The sequence below is a fragment of the Vanacampus margaritifer genome, chromosome 1, assembly GCF_051991255.1.
Source record: "Vanacampus margaritifer isolate UIUO_Vmar chromosome 1, RoL_Vmar_1.0, whole genome shotgun sequence".
Taxonomy (NCBI): Eukaryota; Metazoa; Chordata; class Actinopteri; order Syngnathiformes; family Syngnathidae; genus Vanacampus; species Vanacampus margaritifer.
The window spans coordinates 9,418,230-9,441,875 of record NC_135432.1 but is presented as its reverse complement, the minus strand read 5'-3'; the positions used below and the strand labels follow the sequence as shown (position 1 = coordinate 9,441,875).

The window sequence follows — 23,646 nt, the reverse complement described above, 5'->3', positions numbered from 1 at the left end:
GGTTTTATATGGGACACCGAGCATATCCTCTTCTTTGCAGTTTAATTCTCAATAAAACCCTCTTCATGCTTTATTACTTAAAAATACCTTCCTTGATCATTCTATTTTTACATTCTTGCATTTCTTACACTTTGTTCATTTGTAGTTATGAATGAAAAAAATATCCATGTTGTTTGAAAAACATTAAAATAAGTGTGACATAATTGAATGACTTTTGAGATCAACTTTTGCTATCATATTTGGTTTCTATGAAAAACAATCAAGATGACGTCACGTCAACTGTCAGTACAGTCAAAGTCGCCCTCTGCAGGTAACAAGATTTGTTGCACTTGTGCAGTATGCTTTATTGCTTTTTGAAATTGTTTATTGATTCCTTATATTTTAAATCGTACACTAGTACCCAAAAATAATTTGTTTATCCATCCATTCATCCATCCATCCATCCATCTATCCATCTATCCATCTATCCATCTATCTATCTATCTATCTATCTATCTATCCATCCATCCATCTATCTATCTATCTTTAATTTAAAGTATTGTCTTTAAAAAAAACAACTGAACACGCTAAACCTGAGTTCATCTTGGTGGTGGTTAGGGTTAGGGGTTAGACGTGTTGTTATGATTTTCATTTTATAATCAAAATGTGAAAAAGAAAGAAAGAAAGAAAAGAAATCTGGTCCAGATTGCGTTGGACGCCGAGCTCATATAGTCGAAGGCGAGGCAGAATCTCCGGTCTCGGCCGGCATTGTTAATTTATTAATGACATTGGGAGGATCCCCTTTTCTCGACTCATCGAAGGAAGCTCATCGAATTTGACCCGTATGCATACCGGATGTAGAAAAATATAAAGACCAATACGTTCAGTAGCTGTCCAGTCCAACTGATTGTTCGCGGTGAATCGTCATATAAGAAAAAATACATACATAAACATACATCATGCACACTTCAAAATGGTGTGAGGGACAGCGTTACTCATTCATGTAAAGACAGTACAAACGTGACGTAACATAGTTTCTTATTGTGAAAGCAAGTTACGGAAGTTTATTTTATTCACAATTTCTGGCTTGATGCTGATGTCGGTCCAGGACAGGTGGGAACTCCGGTTCGACGAGCTAACACGAATAAGACAAAAGAGCCGGCGACAAATAGATACACGTATTAAATTAACACCGTACGACGACTTGTATTAGATTAAAGCGATAAACGCAGATACATGATAGGATTTCGTTGGTAAAATGTCCTACCAGAAAGAGAGCATCTCAAAGAGAAAGTGCGAAATAGTAGTTTGACGTGAATGGGATCGGTGACCTAAGCAGGTAAGCGGTTCACATTTATTTCTCACCCCGTTTGCATTTGTATTGGACATGAAATTGCCTAGTTCATACAATATTGTTATTTGTTGTTCAATAGTGTCTATAATGTGTTAAATTTAGTTTTAATTTCCAAAATACCTTTTAATTAGATCTTTTCTACAAGCGTTTTAGTTTGATCTGACGTACACTTTAGACGTCTTAGAAGGTTTGTGAAAGACAGAAAGTACTTCCGCGTCGGAGCGTGTGACGGACAAACTGCGGTGCGGGACTGACACTCGCTGTTTTTAAAAGGTCCCCTGCTATGCATGCTATGTTTCAGCAGTGGCTTGTGTTGTGACTAATTCACTCATTCCGTACTCTCCTAATACAGTCACTTTACTGTGTAAGGGTTTGTACAAAGTGTACTAAAAAGCTCTAATGATTATGGAGTCTTTATTTATTTATTAATTCTCCATATATGGATTTTTATATAGTTGGATTAAAAAAAAGCCACATTACACATGTTTTACACAATGACCGATATGTATCTGATTTTAAAAGTGATTTAGTAGCTGAGTGATTAGAAAGTAGAGAGTGAGTTAATGATTCTGAACAAATGCTATGTTCACAATTCACACAGTCAGGTTCTCCAACTTTTTACACCAAGTAGGCCTACCAAATAAAAATTGTTTTCCTCGGCAAGTACCACAATAATGACTAACATTAAACTACAGTAGTGTATGAGGCCCAAGTGTTCATCAAAATGATATGGGTTTAATTTAACATTATACACAGCTTGACATTTTTCTAAATTATCAGAAAATGGGTGGAAAATTTCTCAAATCTTTATGTGAGAAGAGTGGATTTTTCATTTGGTGCTGAAGAGGAATAACAAAATATTTGTCCTATTTGCGTGTTCCAAAACTTGAAGACAGATTTAATGTAAGAAAAAACACCTTTGCAAAAATGATTTAATCTAACAGAGATCTCTGGACATCGTGACAGGCTCCAAACATCACATAACAGGTGGAATTTCAGAGTGCCGCATGTGTCTCTTCCGCGTGTAAAATGGCTTCTTATAGTTAAACCGACCGCCTCTCTTTCATTTGTAGACAAAACATACTCTCTGGGTACTTTTACATGAGCAGGGGTGTGTGTGTTCGAAGCAGATTCTGTTCTCAAGGACCAAATGTGTTTTCGCACAGAACGCTGAGAAGGAATTTTTTTTAGACTAAACAATATGTTCCAGCTTAAGGTCAAATTATACTGAGTTCAACACTACCTCACATCTACAAAACATTTCGACAAGGTTAATATAAAGAATTAAAATGTTAATAATGTATAACAATGGTTAATATATGAAATTAAGTATTAAAAATGTTAATAATATCTAACAGTGCTGACAATTTTACTCGAAAGTCCAATTTTTGCTCACAACACGAAGGAAAAAAACGACCGAGTGATGAGTTGTAACTGTTATGGAATTTCAAGGTCCTTATGTTTGCATTTCATATTTCTCCAGATATGCCAGCTAATGACAAGGTTGCCATCCTGACTGACGATGAGGACGATCCACAGGACATGTCTGTGCCGGAGGGGGCGTTCAACAAACTGTCATTGCAGCAGAGCAGCGTTCCTGTTCCTGCTCCTCTTTCCGTCGACTCCTCAGCCGAGCTGCCGGTGACCTCGCAGTCCAGTCCATCCTTGAACTGCTGCGAGAGAATATTCCGCCGCATCAACACTCACCTCCTCATCTCTAAAATCTTCTATTTCTTCTTCTACGCCGCCTACGGCTCACTGCACCCGCTGCTTGCGGTCTACTATAAGCAGCTGGGCATGTCCGCCAGTCGCAGCGGCCTCCTGGTGGGCATCCGTTACTTCATCGAATTTTGCAGCGCGCCGTTCTGGGGCGTCGTGGCCGACCGCTTCAAGAAGGGGAAGGCGGTGCTGCTGTTCTCGGTCTTCTGCTGGTTGGTGTTCAACTGCGCCATTGGCTTTGTGAAGCCAGCCGACATGAAATGTGTGGAGACGGGTGTCGACGTGACCACGGTGACAACCGCTCTCCCACCTGGAAACTTCACACAGGACGGCAACTCCAGCGAGCGCATCCGCCGCAGCCTCATTGACCTCCGCTGGCTCACTAAGTTCGTAGTCCCCAGAAGCAAGCGAAGCATCAATGATACGACCCCTGATAGCAACACCACCACAACTGTCAGCCCTGTCCCGACGACGAGTCACAAGGAGTATCATATCATCTATGACAGCTCCCAAGTGGAGAACATCTTCCTCATCATTTTACTTCTCATCATCGTGGGCGAGTTCTTCAGCGCTCCGGCCGTCACTATCGTGGACACGGTCACGCTGCAGTACCTCGGCAAGGCCCGCGATCGCTACGGCCTGCAGAGGATGTGGGGCTCTCTGGGCTGGGGGCTCGCCATGCTGCTGGTGGGCATCTGGATCGACCACACGCACGTTAGCGTCAGCACCGACAGCCTCAGCTGCATCCTGCCCGACTTCCGCCTGCGCAACTACCAGATCGCCTTCATCGTCTTCGGCGTTCTAATGGGTGTGGCTTTCATTGTTGCCACTCAGTTCTACTTTGAAAATGGTGCTGAATATCGGCAGCAGCTTCCAGAGGGTGTAGCAGAAGAGACGGACAACTCGCGGGCGCCGTCCAACTCGGATCCAAACAGCGGTAGTGCCGCTGCCGGTCAGGAATTCCACTACAGCGACCTTCTGAAGCTTCTGTGCAGCGTGCGCTACAGCTCGGTTCTATTCGTGGCCTGGTTCATGGGCTTCGGCTACGGGTTTGTCTTCAGCTTCCTGTACTGGCACCTGGAGGACCTTCATGGCACCTACACACTCTTTGGTGTGTGCTCTGTCATGAGTCATGTCTCGGAGCTCGCCGCCTACTTCACCAGCCACAAGTTCATCGAGCTGGTGGGACACGTCAGGTGAGATCTTGAACGTGTCTTGGAGCGCTACATCATTTTCGAAGTCCCTGGAGAGCAAAATCTGAGATTTTTTTCCAAACGCATTTGTTTGAAGAATATGTCTGAAAACGTGCAAAGACTGAGAACTATGTCCTTTTGAACATTATCAATTAGGGATGAAGCAATTAATGGAATCAATTCTAAATTAGATTTTTTTTTTAAACCAAATCCAAGCAAAATTTCTACCTCTATGTTCCACAGTAATTTTTTCACATGGTCTAATGATGCAGCAGTTGCATGCACCGCTTGACTAGCTAATGGGTTAGCCAATTAAATCATTCACTGCCATTGACGGTTATAGACGTCAAAAAAATTATTTTAACTATTTCTATTAGTTTAACATTTTTTTCTACTTTTGTTAACAAGAGTATGAAAACCTATATTTGTTTTAATTGTAGATTTAGAACAGATATAAAATTTGAGATTAATCATGAGTTAACTATTAAAGTCATGCGATTAATTACGAGTAAAAAATGTAATCATCTGACGCCCCTAATTTGTAATAATCATCTCGTCAGGCGATTACAATTTTTTATTGTAATTAATCGCATGACTTCACAAGTTAACGCACGATTAATCACAAATTTTATATCTGTTCTAAATGTACATTTTCATACTCATACTCACTACATAAAAATGTTAAACTAATAGAATTAGTTCAAATGAATTTTTGACGTTTATAGCCGTCAATGGCAGTGAATGAGTTAATAGCCAACCACTCTACAACCTTATTTGCTGACACCCATGTCACTTACCAGGCTCCGCCTTTTAAAGCCATACACATACTCAGTCACAGATACTACAGGAGAGTAGGGCCGCACAGTATATCTAAAAAAAAATATCGATATCTTCATATTGGCCCATTCAATATGAATATCGCAAAGACACGCAATGAGTTTCATATAGAATTTAATGTTTTTATCTGAATTTGACCAGTCTGACGTTAACTAAAATGTGCACCGCCATCCAAGAGGTAATTCCAATTAATTAAGAGACATTGAGTTTGCTTATTTTACCACATGAAAAAATATAATTCTTTCATTAGATAATAAAAATGTGATTTCTTTATGTACATGCTAAATATTGCAATGATATCGCTATATTCAGCAACTATAACATGTTTTTCCAATATCGTGCAGCCTTACAGGAGAGCATGATAATCTTTAATAATCCAAAATCAGTATTTATCAGATTACTTGATCAATCGATGGGATGATACATGGAATAATCCGTTCTAAAAAATAAAATAAAAATCTCATAGCTGCAGCCCCCCAATTTTTTTTTTTTTAGCTTGTTTATCTGCCAGTTGAGTAGAAATGCCTGTGGCTAAAGCCAATTTGTGGCAGGACTTTTACTTTCTGGACTTGGATTCCACAACTCTGTTGATGACAATTAAGGGTTGAGCTTTAGTGTCCTTCATCATAATATTTTTTGGGCCAAGTGAAGTTTTAATAGAGATTTTAATCCCACAAGCCAGGGAAATGTCAATTTCACAAGTTTTTGACCCCTGGTGCTCTGCGGGTTCCGTTCTGTGCTCAAGGACACCTTGCTGAGCATCTGTACAACTCCACCCAATTCATCCATCTGTCATTGATGTGGTGGTGAATTTGCAGTCAGCTGCAACTTTTTAAACCGTGTGTTCGAGGTCCTTCTGCCAGGCCTCCACATTCCGTGCGGCTGCCATTAAAGGGAGATCACACGGCTGTATTCTCTGCGTGGTTGCATGCCATTAAAGGGCGACTAGACATAACTACGTTGAAGCACCGTGACTACATTGCGGTGCTCTTTCAAAAGCTCGCACCGAGCTGTCACGTGCGTGTCTGCAAACACGTTGTGTGTGTGTTCTGAGCAAACACAATAATCCCGACTAGTCATGAATTTGTGGTCTAAGGGTGGGTCGTGTTAAGATTGCTTTGTTCATGTAGGACAGCGTTGACGGTTTTAGATTGGAGACGTCGCCCAGATGCTTAAATGCCGACGTGTTCTCGCCCTCAGGGTGCTTTATATCGGCCTGGGCTGCAACACTGCGAGATACCTCTACATCTCGTACCTGCAGAATGCCTGGACTGTGCTGCCAATGGAGGTCCTCCAAGGTAATGTTTATGAATAGTTTAGGACGCAGGTGTCCAAATGGAGGCTTAGGGGCCAGATATGACCCGACTTTTTTTTTTTTTTGTGGCCTGTCAAGCAAATCATGTGCATCTACTTGAGGTTCTAAAATATGTGCCAAAAGTCTGATAAATTGTCTTCACTTTTAACTCATTAACTGCCATTGACGGCTATAAACTATTTGTATTAGTTAAACATTTTTTTCCACTTTTGTTGAAAATCTAGATTTTTTTATTGTACATTTAGTTTTGTACATAAAATTTGTGATTAATCGCGAGTTAACTAGTGAAGTCATGCGATTAATTACGATTAAAAACTTTAATCGCCTGACGGCCCGAATTTTTTATAATATTTTCTTTTTTTTTATTATTGATTTTAGCCGTTGACGGCTATAAACGTCAAAAATTAATTTGAACAATTTCTATTAGTTTAACATTTTTTTCCACTTTTGTTGAAAATCTAAAATTTTTTTATTGTTCATTTAGTTTTGTACATAAAATTTGTGATTCATCGCGAGTTAACTAGTGAAGTCATGCGATTAATTACGATTAAAAACTTTAATCGCCTAAGGCCCCGAATTTTTAATAATATTTTCTTTCTTTTCTTTTTTTTATTCATTCACAGCCGTTGACGGCTATAAACGTAAAAAATGTATTCTAACTATTTCTATTAGTTTAACGTTTGTTTCCACTTTTGTTGAAAAGCTAGATTTTTTCATTGTTCATTTAGTTTTGTACATAAAATTTTGGATTAATCGCGAGTTAACTAGTGAAGTCATGCGATTAATTCCGATTAAAAACTTTAATCGCCTGACGCCCCGAATTTTTTATATATTCTTTCTTTTCTTTTTTATTCATTCACAGCCGTTGATGGCTATAAACGTCAAAAATTAATTTGAACTATTTCTATTAGTTTAACATTTTTTTCCACTTTTGTTGAAAATCTAAATTTTTTTATTGTTCATTTAGTTTTGTACATAAAATTTGTGATTCATCGCGAGTTAACTAGTGAAGTTATGCGATTAATTACGATTAAAAACTTTAATCGCCTGACGCCCCGAATTTTTTATATTTTCTTTTTTCTTTTTTTTAATTAATTCACAGCCATTGACGGCTATAAACGTCAAAAATTAATTTGAACTATTTCTATTTAACATTTTTTTCCACTTATGTTGAAAATCTCGATTTTTTTTATTGTTCATTTAGTTTTGTACATAAAATTTGTGATTCATCGCGAGTTAACTAGTGAAGTCATGCGATTAATTACGATTAAAAACTTTAATCGCCTAAGGCCCCGAATTTTTAATAATATTTTCTTTCTTTTCTTTTTTTTATTCATTCACAGCCGTTGACGGCTATAAACGTAAAAAATGTATTCTAACTATTTCTATTAGTTTAACATTTGTTTCCACTTTTGTTGAAAAGCTAGATTTTTTTATTGTACATTTAGTTTTGTACATAAAATTTGTGATTCATCGCGAGTTAACTAGTGAAGTCATGCGAATAATTACGATTAAAAACTTTAATCGCCTGACGCCCCGAATTTTTTATATTTTCTTTCTTTCTTTTTTTATTATTCATTCACAGCCGTTGACGGCTATAAACGTCAAAAATTCATTTGAACTATTTCTATTAGTTTAAAAAAAAACACTTTTGTTAACAAGAGTATGAAAACCTAGAATTTTTTTATTGTACATTTAGAACATATAGAATTTCTCATTAATCATGAGTTAACTATTGAAGTCATGTGATTAATTACAATATAATTGTCTCTTGCCCCTAATTTTTAATGATCTTTTTTTTCTAATTAATTTATGGCAGTGAATGAGTTAATAACACTTCAAATTTTCAAGCATTTTTTTGTTTCCTTTTATAAAATAAATTAAGCAACAGATTTGAGATTTGGAAAATAGTTATCCATCAATTTGTTGTGCATTTAGTGATATAATAAGGCAATTCTTCCTGCATGTGGTTTCATAGTTACAATTTTGACCACAATGAAAGTGATGTCAAATTTAGAAGATAATTATTCACACTGACGACTTGTAAAAGATCCTGACAAGCTTAGTTTCTTAAAATACTTTTTTTTTTCTTGGGGGATGGTTCTTTAAATTCAGTCATTCATCAGTGTATTTTTTTGTCACCCATATATATAGTAGTCAATTCTCATAGACTGCATAACTCACTCTTTTATACAAACATAAAGTGTATTGGTCACATACAAAATGAATTACTCACTGACATCTACTGAATTGAAAAGTATGGTTTAAAAAAAAATAAAAATAAAAATCAAACATTTTTGGTCTCACTTGCGAAGAAGTCAACTGAATGTTACAGGATGTCATGTGACCTGCGGGTTGTGTTGCAGGTGTGACACACGCCTCTGTTTGGGCGGCTTGTATTTCCTTCTTGAGCGCCGCCGTCCCGCCAGATCTCAGGACGTCCGCCCAGGGCATCCTGCAGGGTCTTCATCTCGGGCTGGGCCGCGGCTGCGGGGCCATGGTGGGAGGACTGCTGGTTGGTAATTTTGGTAGGATGCCCCTAATTCATTTGGAATTGTGATTCATTTGTGCGCATGTTAATCTGAAATTACGTCCCTGATTGTCCCTCATAGATTATCCTCATGTTGAAGGATTTGTTGTTATGATGCATGTAGTTTTATTTATTCTTGCAGCAAATGCATGTGAGTGTGTGTGAGTGTGTGTGAAGTTTTAAACAAAAGACAAATATCTTTCACATATACATCATTACCAGTTTATCAGCACAAAAACATTCAAATAAAAGTGATGTGGTGTAATAGTGTTTTGCAATGGTCAGCAGCTTCTAAATTCAACATTATCTGGTAACAAGGAAGATCAAAGGAGGGGGAAATGTCCAGTAAATTAAATTTGGGAATTAAGTGTAATTATTGGAAAGGTGTTATAACTACTATACATATAAGACTTTTTTTGTCATAAAAAGACATCAATGCAAAATCAATGTCTCTCCTTGCCCACATGAGAGAGCATCATAGTATACAAATTTTTCAGTGTTTTGATTTCATTTTACTTGAGCAGCATCGTATCTGAAGCAAGTTCATTCCCCACATTTTTCCTCCATACTCGAGGCAAAAAATGTACTAGGCGATTGCTCATTACTGGAAAAACCAGTAAGTTGGGGTACTTGTAAGTCAAGGTATCACTACACTAGGATGAAATCCATGAATTATGTTCAAATGTATTTTCACCAAATGTATTTAAATTCCCTGTTAAAAGCCAACCTTCAATTTCGTAAATTCCTGGTTCACTCAATTTCATTCCCATTAATTCCCATGAAAAGTTTCCAACTTAAAAAATTGCTGTAATTTTTCAACCCGAGTCACAAGGTCACAAGAGTGCAAACCACATTGTTTAAAGTCCTTGACCAGCTTTTCACAGACCATGTTGTCTTGTATGAAGCATGATGAAGCAAAACGGCCGCACACTGATTGGCTGGTTGAATTTTTGCAGGCGCTGCGACGTCATTCCGGGGGATTGGCATGGCTTCTCTGATCATACTCCTCATCTTCGTCCTCATCCAGTGTCTGACAGGCAAAAGGGAGGGAAACGGTGAGTAACGCCTTGCTTTCCAAACTCTCAAGTTATCAGTGGGCATGCACATGATGTAAATACTGAAAGAGACTTTCCTGGTTTATGAAGGTCCTAACTTACCAACATTTAGAATGGAAGTGGCATGCGTTCAATACGAAGACATTTTCTGGTGGCATCATACTTGGTATTTTTCATTTAATTGAGTCTTAACGGTAGGGCTTGGTATCAATTCTAATTTCCTCCATCGATTGGATTTCAAATCAATTCACATCAGTTCAGATCAATTTGATTTCGATTGATTTATTTATTTTTGCGATTCGATTCACTTCATTCCAATATTGATTAATTATGGACCATCAATACTTCTTAAATATCAAGGACATGATAAAAACTCCACAAACATTCAATTCCAAATTAAACTTTGCAGAGGCAGTAATTGATTAAAGGATTTTGTTTGTTAATGAAAGTAATATGTGTTATAATCACTTGTGTTAAACATTGACACCAGCAAGGATGAGATGAAAATATTTTCATAATTCAGAAACAATAATTGTAAATATAAATTAAAAAGATTCTGAATTGTCTTAAATTGCGATAAGTCAGGTGTTTCTTAAATGTAAGAACATATTTTTAAATTAATGTGAACGATACATTTCAACAAAACAGTAAGATACAAAAAAAATGCCCTTTTTAAATTCTATTGTCTTATAAATTTATGGGAAAAAGAGATATTAAAATAATCAAATCGTGGTTTTATGAATAGATATCAGTCTGGAAAAGAAAAATCGATTCAATATTGATTTTTTATTTTTTTTTTAAACCCAGCCCTTAATGGTGGATGTGGTGTTAGCACATCCACCCAACTATTCTGAGGTTGGGTTCAAAACCGGTTTCTGGCCTTCCTGTGAGGAATTTGCATGTTTTTCCTGTGCTTGTGTGTGTGTGTGTCTTCCATGGCTTCAAAATTCATGCAAATTCAGGTATCTGTAGACAGCGCCGAGCCTTATATACGCAGGCAAATATGCTTGGACGTAAGTTTAATGCATATACTAAGGAGGTGAAGCTGTCGCTGTTCAGAGCATACTGTACTCCTCTGCATACGGCACACCTATGGTTAAATTAAAGCCGAACTAGTTTGCAAAAAATCAGGATGGCATATAATGATGCACTGAGAGTATTACTAAATAGTAGGGGTGTGCCAAAAAATCGATTCTTATAAGAATCGCGATTCTCATTTAGTAGATTCAGAATCGATTTTAAATGTCCCAAAATTGATTCTATTTAAATTATTTTGTACTGCTTTGCCTTTGTCTGTGTGTCTTTATTATGGGACTGCTGAGCGTAGCAAGCAGCACATATTACTATCCTACAAAAATGGGTTTATTTTGGGACTGCTGAAAGCAGCACATATTACTCTCCACCCTAGAAAATCCCGAGATTTTTCCGCAAAAATGCGGCCCGTACCGTAGATTGCACCGGGACAAATGAGGTATCAAACGATGCGGCTCGATCTGACTCGGTGCGGCATTACTTTTCTAGGAATTCCGAGTTACCATGGCGACGCAATTCCCCAAAAACTCCCAAAAAACTCCCATAGGAAATGAATGGAGAAAGGGGGAACAAATTACAGATCAAGCACCTTTTTCCAAGACACGCTGCGCATGCATACGTTATCCGACCGATACGAATTTTTGCTCATTTTGTAGGAATTTTTCCCATCTTTAGCTCAGTGTCGAAATCTTTTTTAAGGAATGAAAGCTCTCCCCCCTGTGCGGGTTCAAAGACAGTGAGTGAATTAGGCTTCTACCGCACTCTGTTGACCAATTAACTTTAGAGTGGCGGGAAAAAAGAAAAGTTCTATTTGCAAAAGTTTCACTTCAACTCGTCACCATGGCCACAATCTTTGCTCACTAGACATCAAATTCTCACATTTTGTAGTCACGAGTGTCTTCTTTCAGACAAACTAACTTTTATTTGGCTAAGGTGTCATTTAGTACCTTTATTTTCACTTTAAGCTCGTACAAGTCGGACCAACTCGCCTATCTCTTCCATGTTAAATTCAGGCGCCTTTCGCGTTTCATTTCTGATAAATCATAAGTTTTCAACCTGCTCTCATTTGGTCATTTTTCATCCGATTAAAAAAATGAGAACATGCTCGTGTTCCCCAAACCCTTGCCGTTCTAACGAGCTATTTCTTGAATCTGTATCTCGAACCGTTAAGTCGTGAGAGGCTTTTGTTCAAGGGGTGCGTCTCTCATACAATCTCAATGGAATGTGGGGCGCGTGACGGCTCCAAGTCAAAAATGTGTGTGCGCTCTTAAAGTGACAGTGAGATATTTTTAGTTTCTGTTGATTATGGTTAACTTCCACATTTCTTGACCGATTTTTGTCGTTTACATTTTAAACTGTTCAGCTCATTTACAAAGTCAAATGTGTGTGCGTGAAAGTGCATTTTTCTTAAAGGGACAGTGAGATATTTTTAGTTGATGTTGATTATGGTTAACTTCCACATTTCTTGACCGATTTTTGTCGTTTACATTTTAAACTGTTCAGCTCATTTACAAAGTCAAATGTGTGTGCGTGAAAGTGCATTTTTCTTAAAGGGACAGTGAGATATTTTTAGTTGATGTTGATTATGGTTAACTTCCACATTTCTTGAGCGATTCCAGTCGTTTAAATTTTAAACTGTTCAGCTCATTTACAAAGTCAAATGTGTGTGCGTGAAAGTGCATTTTTCTTAAAGGGACAGTAAGATATTTTTAGTTGATGTTAATTATGGTTAACTTCCACATCTCTTGAGCGATTCCAGTGGTTTGAATTTTAAACTGTTCAGCTCATTTACAAGAGTCAGCAGTCCCATTCAAAATTTCCGTGGGAATTTTTCTAGTTTGCAGTGCTGTTTATGTTGTACCCTGTTTGGCCACTGAGAGGCAGTGTGGTTCCATACACTGTTAAGTTGTAGCCACATTAGAGAGTAGAAGGAAAAGGTCACAATCAAGTTATTCCAGTAAAAGTTGTTTATTTGCAGTGTGGTGCCGTTCTTTTGAGTGATAAAGTGAGTCAGACTGAAGTAGATCATTATGATTTCTTGCGCATCTATAGATTGAAGCATAAATCATTGTCAATCAAATCATTTTGAATAAAAAATCGTTCTCAATAGAAAATCAATTCTGAATCGAATCGCAGACCCAAAAATCGGAATCAAATCGAATCGTGAGACATTTAAAGATTCCCACCCCTACTATATAGGCCTGGGTGGACTAGCGCGAGTGAAATGTTTGTAACTGAAAGGGTTAACATCAGTTTAAGTGCTACACGATACCAGTCCCCGTTCTGGAAACATTGGTATTGTTGTCTTTTAATATGATGCTTCCTAGTGTATTTTGGTATGTGTGTATTTTTTTTATTTTTTATTGTGGAGTTGGTTTGTTTGTGGTTGGATTTTGCATCTGTAATAAAGCATCATCATCATCATCATCAATTGTCTGGTGACCAGTCTAAGGTGTAACCTGACTCTGAAAGTCAGCTGGGAAAGCTCCAGCTCAGTCATGACCTACATGAGGACACGCTTTATAAAAATAAAAATAAATAAAAAATGGGATGGGATGGATAGAATTACTGTAATTCTGATTACTAATGTATTAGCGATTAACTATGACACAAACTCAGGTCGTCATAACCCGATGAGGTTCACACACCCGATCTCAAAAGAGACAGATGTGCTAACCACTCCACCGTATTGAAATTAAACATTTTTCTTCTTTGTCTTTTGTTATACTAGAAGACAAAATGTTGGCAGAGAACATTCCGGTCCCCTCCAGCCCTGTTCCCATTGCCACCATTGACCTGGTAGAGACCCAAAGCCTCGGTGGGAGTACCATCCTCAACCACCAGGTCGCCCCTCTTCCCGTAAAGAAGACCAAGTACCAGGAAGAGCAAGAGGACATAGCCCGGCCGGCCTGGGTGCTCTCGGGTGCCCCCTGGGTCACCATCGCCTTTGCCATTGCTCAGATCAAAGAAATGGTGAGCTTGGCCAAAAGTGGACAGCTGCCACGTGAGACGCAGCCCCTACAGGTGAGCCGTGTCATTTTACACAAAACAAATCAGTTCATTTCACTGTCTGGTTGGAAAATGTTTCACCTTATTAATTGGTTTAACAGACCGTTTCATAATGTTTGTAAACATTACATCCGGGTGGCAGAACGAGAGTGACTATCGCTGACCTGAACTGCAAAACGTGACAAAAACTCATTGCGTTTGGGGATGTGCCCACCAGATATACCCAAAAAATAATCATCATAATCTAGCACAAGATGCGGGTGAGGAGGATAAACGGAATTGATTGTGTTGTACAGAGAAAAGGGTAAGCCACGGTAGCTAGCCACTATGAGGGATTGGACACTTTAAAAACTGCTGACCAAACCCTAATTATTGGGTTTTCTTACTGGTATTTATAAAATCACAGTGGGAACCTCAGAGTTTGAACGTCTCGGAACTCGTACAAAACGAACTCCAACCCAAAAAATCAGAGTAAAAAATGCCTCGGAGTTTGAACTCATTTTCGGAGTTCGAACGCCCAAGCAAATGAAGCTAAGCCGAAAGTACCTCGAAAACGTGAAGCCGAGCGCAGCCGAGCGATGCCGTATGCTCACGTTGCGGTAGTTGAGACGATGCACTGCTCATTTCCAGTCAGATCGTGCATACTCCCGGAGGTGCTCCATACTCGCGAGTGCATTTTGATTTTTCCACGACAATTTTCTTCGCCATTGGGCCCAAAGAAAGACAACAGTACCAGTGGCAGCAAAGAAAAACATACGGTGCTACGAACCACAGTGGAATTAGGAAGGAGATTATCGCGCCGTTGCAACTACCATGACTACTTCTGTAAATACTGGCACGAAGACCCCCCCCTTAGCTGTTCAATAATGTGCCCATTAAACAACTCACACAAGGACCGCTTAGTTGTCTAACAATATGCCCAAACTAAAATACACAAACTCAGCAGTGCACTAAATCCAGCATTAACATAGCATTTATCATCCACTGATTACATCACACCACAACAAAAAAGGTAAGTTTTTTTTTTATTGTTTAAATACTGTACAGGTGTAAATGTAAAAAAACATAAATAGAAATTAAAATAGGAATTTTCTGTTTTTGGAGCTTGGGAACGGATTAATTGCATTTACGTTATTTCCTATGGGAAAAAATGTTTCGGAGGTTGAACAATTCAGACTTTGAACACTTCGCAGGAACGAATTATGTTCAAACTTCAAGGTCCCACTGTACTCATATAATATACATCCCTAGCAAATGGTTTGGCTAAATGTGAGTAATATTGCAAAACATAGTGGCTAGACTTAAAGCTAATGTACTTCACTCTATCCTTTGCAGCGTCGAGAGCAAGCAACAAAAAAAGTCAATTAATTGACCCGTCACTCTGACTAATTGTGTGAATTGCCGATTCTTATTTTTCGCGTGGAGGCATGCCATTAGCGCTGCCATTTTTATTTCGTTTTTTTTGCTCATCGGTCAAATAAACCAAACCCGCCAATTGCAACTATTTACGATCCTTTTTTATTTGACTTCCATTGGAGTGAGTCTGACTGCTTAGTCACCTGAGAGCACAAAACCGAGCTTGGGTCACACCTACAGGATCTGAATTTACATCGCATCCATTTTTGATTCAATTCATCTCTGTTGAAACGTAAATTACAGTCAGTCTGTGCCCTTTTGAAGACATCTCACATTGACAATTAAGTTTTTAAAAGTGCGGTGGTAGAGAAGAAGGCTAAAAATATATATATTTATACTTATCAATATTTCTGACTTGATGCTTTCTCTTCTTACTGGTGGCCCCTTTCGCTGCAGAGAGGTGAGACATTTGTTATCCCATTTGTACTTGTGTGTGTGTGTGCACTATTAGGCTGTGTTGTATGAGAGGCCTTCAGGGGCGTATTTCTGGACTACCTCTCACACATACTACTGGAGGAATGCTCTCAGACACATGTAACACTTACATACACACTACTGAAATGCTTACACACACACTACAGAATTGTTTTTCTCCTGACACAATTCTAAAACGATCTCACACACTACTCTCACACATATAATCTGCTCATATGATGTACTGAAATATATCATTTCAGTAAGGCGTATGAGAGCATTTCAGTAGTAGATGAGACTATTTCAGTGTGTGTGAGCACCACAAAAATTCAGTGTGAGTGTTTCCGTAGTCTGCATGAAAGTTTTTTTTGTGTGTGTTTCAGTAGTGTTGGAGCATTTTATTCATGCGAATGAGAGTTTTTCAGCAGTGAGTGACCAAAAAAAAACAGTTTGATTGCATTATAAAAGTGTAAAAGATCATTTCAGTTGTGTGAAGGAGAGCGCATTTCAGTATAGTCTGAGTAAAAATATTTTCAATAGTGTGAGAGTGCTATAGTATTGTGAATGAGAGTGATTCAGTTGTGTATGAGAGTCTTTCAGTTGTGTGAAATTGTTTCAGTAGTGTGCATGAGAGTGTTGTGTGAATGAGAGCATTTGAGTCGCTTGTATGGGATTGTTCCAGTGGTGCATATGAGAGTGTTTTAGTAGTGTGTTGTTACAATGTTTCAGCCATATGTGTGAGAAGAAAACCTGCACGATATCCCTGACGTCCTCTCATAGTCACACATGCATGCACGTGTGTGATATCTTTCTGCACGTCGCCACCGCTCTTCCTTGCATGACACTCACGTGAATGTGTAAGCACAAACATGGACAACGTGCGTCAGCTGTTTCTCGTCTTGACGGCCAGGTTCCTAACGACAGAGCGGGGGATGCGACGTGCAGAATTGCTGGTGATGGCGGCGTCGAACCCACGGCCGGGCCGAGCCCCGCCCCCGCAGCTCCGACAGACTGTAACAAAGAGCAGCTGACGCCGGATGGAAAGAAGAACTTCAAATTCGAGTAGTTGAACTTCCTGTCACATTGAGACTGTAGACCTTCCCCTGTTGAAAAAGTGCCTCTTTCGTAAGTTCTACCATCTGATGGTGATTTAATTTAAACTTAATTTAAGAGTTGTCTATTTTCGGGCTTTGCTGAGCTGGTATGTGAAATGAAACCAGTTTTGACATCAACATTGCTGTTTGCTTGGCAAAAGTCACTTTTACGCGCCTTATCTTCCACATTCCCAGCGAAGCGCTGTAATATTCAAAACAGTATTTAAATTCATCCTGTCATCGCAGTTATTTCAGATGTTTTTTTGTATCATCTATTAGAGACGCGATGACGGCAGTTTGGGAACTAATCATGCCGTCGAACTCTCAGTTCACTGAAAGTGACCATTTAAAATGAAATGCCAAAGAATTCCCAATACTGTACATGTATTGCTGAAGGCCTATTTCAACTCTCTGATCTTGATCTTGCACTGACATAAAAATATTTTCCTTCCCTGCGGAATGTTTTTGAACTTCTGTCATTGACCACTTGGTGGCAGTAGCGCATTGAAAGAATCGCTGTTTTCAAGACCTCGGTGGCTTGCGTGTGGAGGGTTATTGAGGTCGTGATGCGCCTACAAATGATTGGCGTGTGTGGGAGGGCAGTATTAAGCTTCCTCAAAAAGTAGACTATTGTAAAAAAAAAAAAAAAAGTGTTGGTGTGATGTGTGTGTAGCCCCCCAAGGACTCAAGTTTCCTCACAACCAGGATTCAAGGATGCCTCTGCCGCAGAATAAACCTCCATGGCCCATTCAATATAGATTCCCAAGTCCTTGCTGTGTCAAAGGGAGTTTCCAGTCGTGTCTTTAATGTGGACTAATATAAGCCGTGTCTCTCGGGCCCTCTACTAGACGGCAACAGCAAGTAAGCGGGGAATTTCCAAAGCATTGTCGTTGTGGTGTCTGAAGCGATGCCCTTGTTTTGTCAGTGATACGGGCCAATGTCAACCGTCTCTCGAGGTCCTCCTCAGCTCGGGGCCCTGTGCTAAACCAGCCCTGTTGCAGCGTTTCTGGCTACAAGGTCGACATTTGTGATCTATATTATTGTTGACATTTCCCTTTATTGCCGTCGTAGAGTCCCGGTTAAGTGAGAACGTACCTGGCCAAGCACATTTGAATCCCTAAATTTCATCTTCAGATACTAATCGATTCAATTCAATGATTTTGAATCACAGGATTCCACAGGGGTTCTTTGTGAGGGTTTACAAACCCTATGGATGATTAGCGGTGCTTTGATATGTATCAACATGTTGTGTATCATCTTAGATCTTAAGCACATTACAAGCGTTAACATAATCACATTTGGAAGTTCCATGCATGAAACACGATCACAAGAAGAAAGAAAATCAACATTTTCATCGACCAGCTGAAAAAAGCTTGGTGGCTTGGGCCCAGAATTTTAAACATGAATTATTATTATTATTATTAATATTGCATCTTGCAACATTCAAAGTAGATTTCAAGAGACGTGTACTCAGCATTTAAAAAAAAAAAAAATTTTGACATGTGACAGCCTTACCGAAAATACCGTTTCTGAAAACGAAAAAATAGATTTTATTTATTTTAAGAGCTACCTAGCATTGGCTCATGGGTGTTTATGCTATGAAAACGTGTTCCCCAAAAGTTGCAATCTGAACTGAATAACAAGAAAACAAACAAACAAACAAAAAAGCTTATTAAAACACCTTGCTTGTATGTGTTTTTTCAGGTTTGAAAAAGTTTGATTGCCAGAGGCTGGCACAAGAGACGACGTATTGTCACAATTTGTTCTTGTAGTTGACTACATGAAACAATTCTCTTAAAGTCTGTAAAGTAAAAAATAAAGTAAGCATCTCTGTTTTCAAAAGCTGGGCTTTTCCGCCTAATCTGTGAAACCAGCCAAACTCTGTTAACAAAATGAAAGATACTTTAGTAACTTTTTAATGCCTATAGCACGTCACGTGTCAACATGGCCTTTCCCCGACGAAACAAGAGGTGGTAGCCACTAGCTAGCTCACAAGCTAACAGGGTTCTAGGGCTTTTTTTCGGCTGGTGGATGTTTGGCAAGCTCGTCCACAGTGTCAAAAGCCTCACTTGGGAATTCAAATAATGATATCGAACGTTTTTGAGGTGTAGGCATATTGTAGCTAACTAGCTAACCGCACGCTGTACTGTAGTGTGGTAGCATGGGCCTAGTAACGACAACCACTATTTCAAATGAAGGTGCATGAAAAAATGAACAACACCAATGTATTTATTTTTATTTTTTTTATTTTAGTTTTACAGTAAACAAAACAACTTTGGTCCACATCCTCCTCAGCCACAACAGGGACCCTTTTTGTCCGGGCTGGATCAATCACTCCACAGACAACGCCCACCCCACCAGGCTCTCCGTGGGCAGCCCGTTAGCTCAGCGGGCCAGTTGGGGCCCGCATGGCGTAGCGTAGTGTTTGTCTCCCCGGGCCCCCTCAATCCCCCACAGCCTGCTGGCTCAGCACAGTGAGAGCGCTGACATTCAAATCAAGCTGCTTAAGAGACTTACGAACATACAATTGTACTGTATTTGAGTATTTATATTTCTGATGGTTTTCTACTTTCTCTCCCTACAGTATAAAACAGATATCGGCACTTTATCAAAGCAGGATAGTTACCTCTTTTTTTTTTTCAACCAATTTTTCAGTTAGCTACAGTTTTTGTTTGTCAGTTCACAACGGTAACAACGCTATATGAAACGTTGCTTTGGTAGCATGATTAACGGAGGGCCAACGCTAGCTAGCGCATTACAACGTGCTTTGTAAAGTGACCATCTCCCAATAGTATGAACCCAATACATAGTTGTATGCAAAAAAAGTTGTACGTTTTTTAATGCCGAATTCTCCAAATAATAAAGAATGAATTATTTTGCTTTGGCTTTCTCAAAAATGTTAGATACAAGCCTTACATTACACAACAAGCAGAAATTTGGCCATAATGGTATAAGCCGATGGATATTTGAACAGTGTCTGATGTTCAATTCCCAAGTAATTTGAATTGAATTGAACACACAAACGGATGCACAAGTCTACACGACAGAATAAAGGCTTACATGACAAAATAAGAGTTACAAATAAACAATCTAAACACCTAAGAGTGACTATTACAGAACCATAGCACCTACATAGCAACTGACATTAGCATCATAACAACACAATGGCCCAAAAACCCAACATAGTCATTACGATTATTGGCTGTCCCCCATGTGTATCCATGTCTGTATTATACTGCTCCTAGGTGGCCAAGGTTTGTGCACCATGAGCAGCAGTACAATGTCCATTAAGTTGAAACCAAAAATTTGATTGATTGATTTAATTATGTAATTTTCGTATATTTTTATAAAGTGTAATATTATAGTGCTATTTTCTGATTTTAAAAAATACAGTGTTTCTACTTTTACCGGTCTTTTATTATTATTTATTTATGTATTTATTTATTTATAAACACATGTCTGTACTTCTGCCGAAGTACAGTGTGAGCTATTGTGCCACCTCTGGCCGTACACGGTTGAACTGAAGTAAAAGCTCCAACAGAAGCATTGTTGTGAAACATTGCTCACATCGTGTTTGTCTTGTGTGTGCGCCATGCCAAGGTGCAGTGCATGCCCCCGCCTCCACTTGAGATGTGATCTGTAATTAAAGGTGTTTGCGTGTGGACGGCTCCCCTTTGCAAGAATGTCACCGACTGTGCACTCATTGTGCTGGTGTGTGAGGTGGGCGGAGCTGCGTGTGGGTACTTGTGTGCCAGGAAGTTGCAGAGGTTTGTTTCTAATTGAGTCAGGGACTTGTGCTGGCGAGGTGGGCGTGTGCGTGGGGGGAGGCGGCGGCTCTAATCTCAGGATGCTGCTGCTGCTGTTGTTGTTGCTGCCTGCTGGCTGCACATTAAAAAGTTCACAGCAATAATCATGTAAATTATGCCCGTTTTTTTTTTTTTTTTTTTCAGTTTCAACGGTAGGGCTCTGTTGTCTTCCTCAGTTTAGTCTGATAACAGATGTGATTTATACAGAGTAGCAATCTGTGTAGATTGGGGTGTCCAAACTATGGTCAGTGGGGCAAATCTTAAAATTAACAATTTACACTGCCTGTATCGTTTGCTTGTTTGGATTTGACTCCCCTGACAACTAGTACAATTACTATTTTATTTTTATTTATTTATTTGTATCAAAAAAAAATTTTTTTTTAAATTAAATTAATAATAATAACGTTAGGTTAATACAGTCGTTTTACATAGAGCTTTTCTAGATTTCCAATGCCCCAAAACGATTTACTGTATACTAATGACACACTTTATGAGGCAACAAAATGGCAACATGTTGGAACTCTTCTAACACACTCGGGGTGGGGCGCGGGGGTGAGATTATTATTGTTATTAATTTTTCACGAGCCACTTTATAGTTACAGCTACTGTTATGATGGTGAAAACCACAACTGTCTGATTCAACAAAATGATGAATTACTAGTTTTGGAATCAGAAGTATATAAATTTGTTCAGTTATTGTAAAAAGGGTTTAAAAATGTTGAAACTTAATATTCATGCATGACATTTTGAAATGTCAGTACAGATGTTGGATGTTGACAGTCATGGAAGTGGATTTGCTTTTGCAGGTCACACAAAATTATGTGGCGGTGGGTCTTGTTTACAGTACTCGTTATGTATTTTATGAACACACAATACTGCATTAGGAAGTAAAAAAAAATGTTTACAGTTTGAGGAGTGAATGAGGTGCACTTTATAAAAATATTAATAAGTTTGTTTTTCCGCATTTTTTGGTAAAATAAATATATATGCAGTATAGGAAAAAAATAAATTTTAGTGGGGAGGGGGGGGGATAACCCATATTCCACTGCTAATTGTAAAAGTATGAAAAAAGAGAGAAACAATCCTTTTTTGGGGGGGGGGGGGGGTAGAGATGATCTATTCTGTGGATCTGAACAAATTACCCCAAATGATCTGGCAGTGAATGAGTTAATCAATTTTTATGAGGCATTTGGGGGCTTCTGGAAATCTCAGCAGACCAAGCAATTGCTTGTGTTTTGCTTAACTCGTTCACTGCCATTGACGGCTACAGACGTCAAAAATTCCTTTGAACTATTTCTATTAGTTTAACATTTTTTTTTTCACTTTTGTTAACAAGAGTATGAAAACTTAGAAGAAAATTATTGTACATTAAGAACACATATCAAAAATGTGAGTTAACTATTGAAGTCATGTGATTAATTACAATTACAAATTTTAATCGCCTGATGCCTCAAATTTTTTATAATCTTTTCTTTAAAAAACAAAAAAGATTATTTACAAAAAATGTCTAGGTTTTCATACTCTTGTTAACAAAAGTGTAAAAAAATGTTAAACTAATAGAAATAGTTAAAATGAATTTTTGACGTCTATAGCCGTCAATGGCAGTGAATGAGTTAATGGTGAGTCCTCCCCTTATTTTCAGTGTTTTTCACCCGTTTATGTTTGATTTGTCATTAGTTTTGGTTAAGGGAATTTAATTTGAAATGAAACTGACTGTTTTACTTGTTTTTCAACCTTCCACCTTGAGCCTATTGCAACCTACTTAAGCCTTTTGTTTGGACTACAACTGTTGTGGCCTTGATAATCCTCGTAAGTGTCAACCAGGCCTTCAGTTCAGGGCCCAAGGCGATTTCCTAGGTTGGCTGCCCTGGTTGCGTCGTCTCCGGGTGTGACGCATCTCCAGGCTGCTTTGCATGTTCACCATGGTCATTTGCACTTTCCACTTTGAGTCAAGGCGGATTTTCACACTGCAGACGCCTATTAAAAGTCACAGGCACACACGCACACATACTGCTGTCTCTGTCTGTATGTCATATAACCCCCCACCCCCCCTCGCCCGCACATGCTACGCCCACACACATCCTTAGCCCAAAATGCCCGCACACACAGTTAGTGTCCCCAAATACACGCACACACATCTACATAAGCACACACTTGCCGCCCACACAAGTACACACGTGTTCAGTCAGACATAAGCCGCTCATACATCCCACACTCAATAGACACAAAGTAGGAGCCTCACACACACACACGCGCACACACGCGCACACAAGAAATGTGCTTAATAAAAAAAAAAATCTGCTACTTTAAGACTAGATTTCTTTGCATTTTTCCCAGCGGCGTTCACGCCCGTCGACAAACTTGAGGAACCACCAAATGAGGAGGGACATTTGTGCCTCTTGGTTGTCATCCCCCCCTCCTTTCCCCCTCTCTTCCATATCCCACTCCTCTCCCCTCCAACCGGGGAAGTTGGATTAAAAGAGCTGCTGGAGTGCTGAGGATGTGGGCTGTCTGGGAGCGGAGAAGGGGAGCGGCGTGGGTGCTCTGACAGGGCGAGGGGCTGACAGGCCTGGGCGTGGGCGTGTCATTGAAAACGGCTTTCTCCTCCGGGGGGGCAAGCAGAGGAAGAAGAAGAAGAAGAAGAAGAAAAAAGGCAAAGGAAGAGGGAGCGGCGAGCTGCCGCACAAACGAAAAGTGAGAGATGACGAGGCTGCCTGCCAAATGAGGCACATGCACTATCAGCAGGTGGGAGGGCGGACGCCAACAGACACAAATAAATTAAAAGTCACACCTACGCCTGAAAATGATTGACAGGACTTCAGGAGTGTGAAAACCTTGGAAGCTGCCTACTTCCACGCTTTGCAAATTCCCACTAAATTCAACTTCCTTCTAA

General features: G+C 39.2%; 1 protein-coding gene across 1 annotated transcript; it reads left to right on the top strand.

Annotated features, from left to right (window-relative positions):
- The first annotated feature begins 1,044 nt into the window (after positions 1–1,044).
- LOC144035342 (major facilitator superfamily domain-containing protein 6-A-like) lies at positions 1,045–17,402 on the top strand. The gene is made up of 7 exons (XM_077544963.1): positions 1,045–1,318; positions 2,817–4,248; positions 6,283–6,380; positions 8,764–8,925; positions 9,884–9,982; positions 13,746–14,038; positions 16,764–17,402. The coding sequence occupies exons 2-7, from the start codon at positions 2,819–2,821 to the stop codon at positions 16,917–16,919; spliced, it is 2,238 nt and encodes a 745-aa protein (XP_077401089.1). The 5' UTR covers positions 1,045–1,318; positions 2,817–2,818; the 3' UTR covers positions 16,920–17,402.
- The last annotated feature ends 6,244 nt before the right edge of the window (positions 17,403–23,646 follow it).

Bases quoted from the DNA above. Each gene is read 5' to 3' on its own strand.
- LOC144035342 (XM_077544963.1), top strand. From the start codon at position 2,819: ATGCCAGCTAATGACAAGGTTGCCATCCTGACTGACGATGAGGACGAT. The intron at 4,249-6,282 runs GTGAGATCTTGA...TCTCGCCCTCAG, and splicing joins GAGCTGGTGGGACACGTCAG to GGTGCTTTATATCGGCCTGG. The intron at 9,983-13,745 runs GTGAGTAACGCC...TTGTTATACTAG, and splicing joins AGGCAAAAGGGAGGGAAACG to AAGACAAAATGTTGGCAGAG.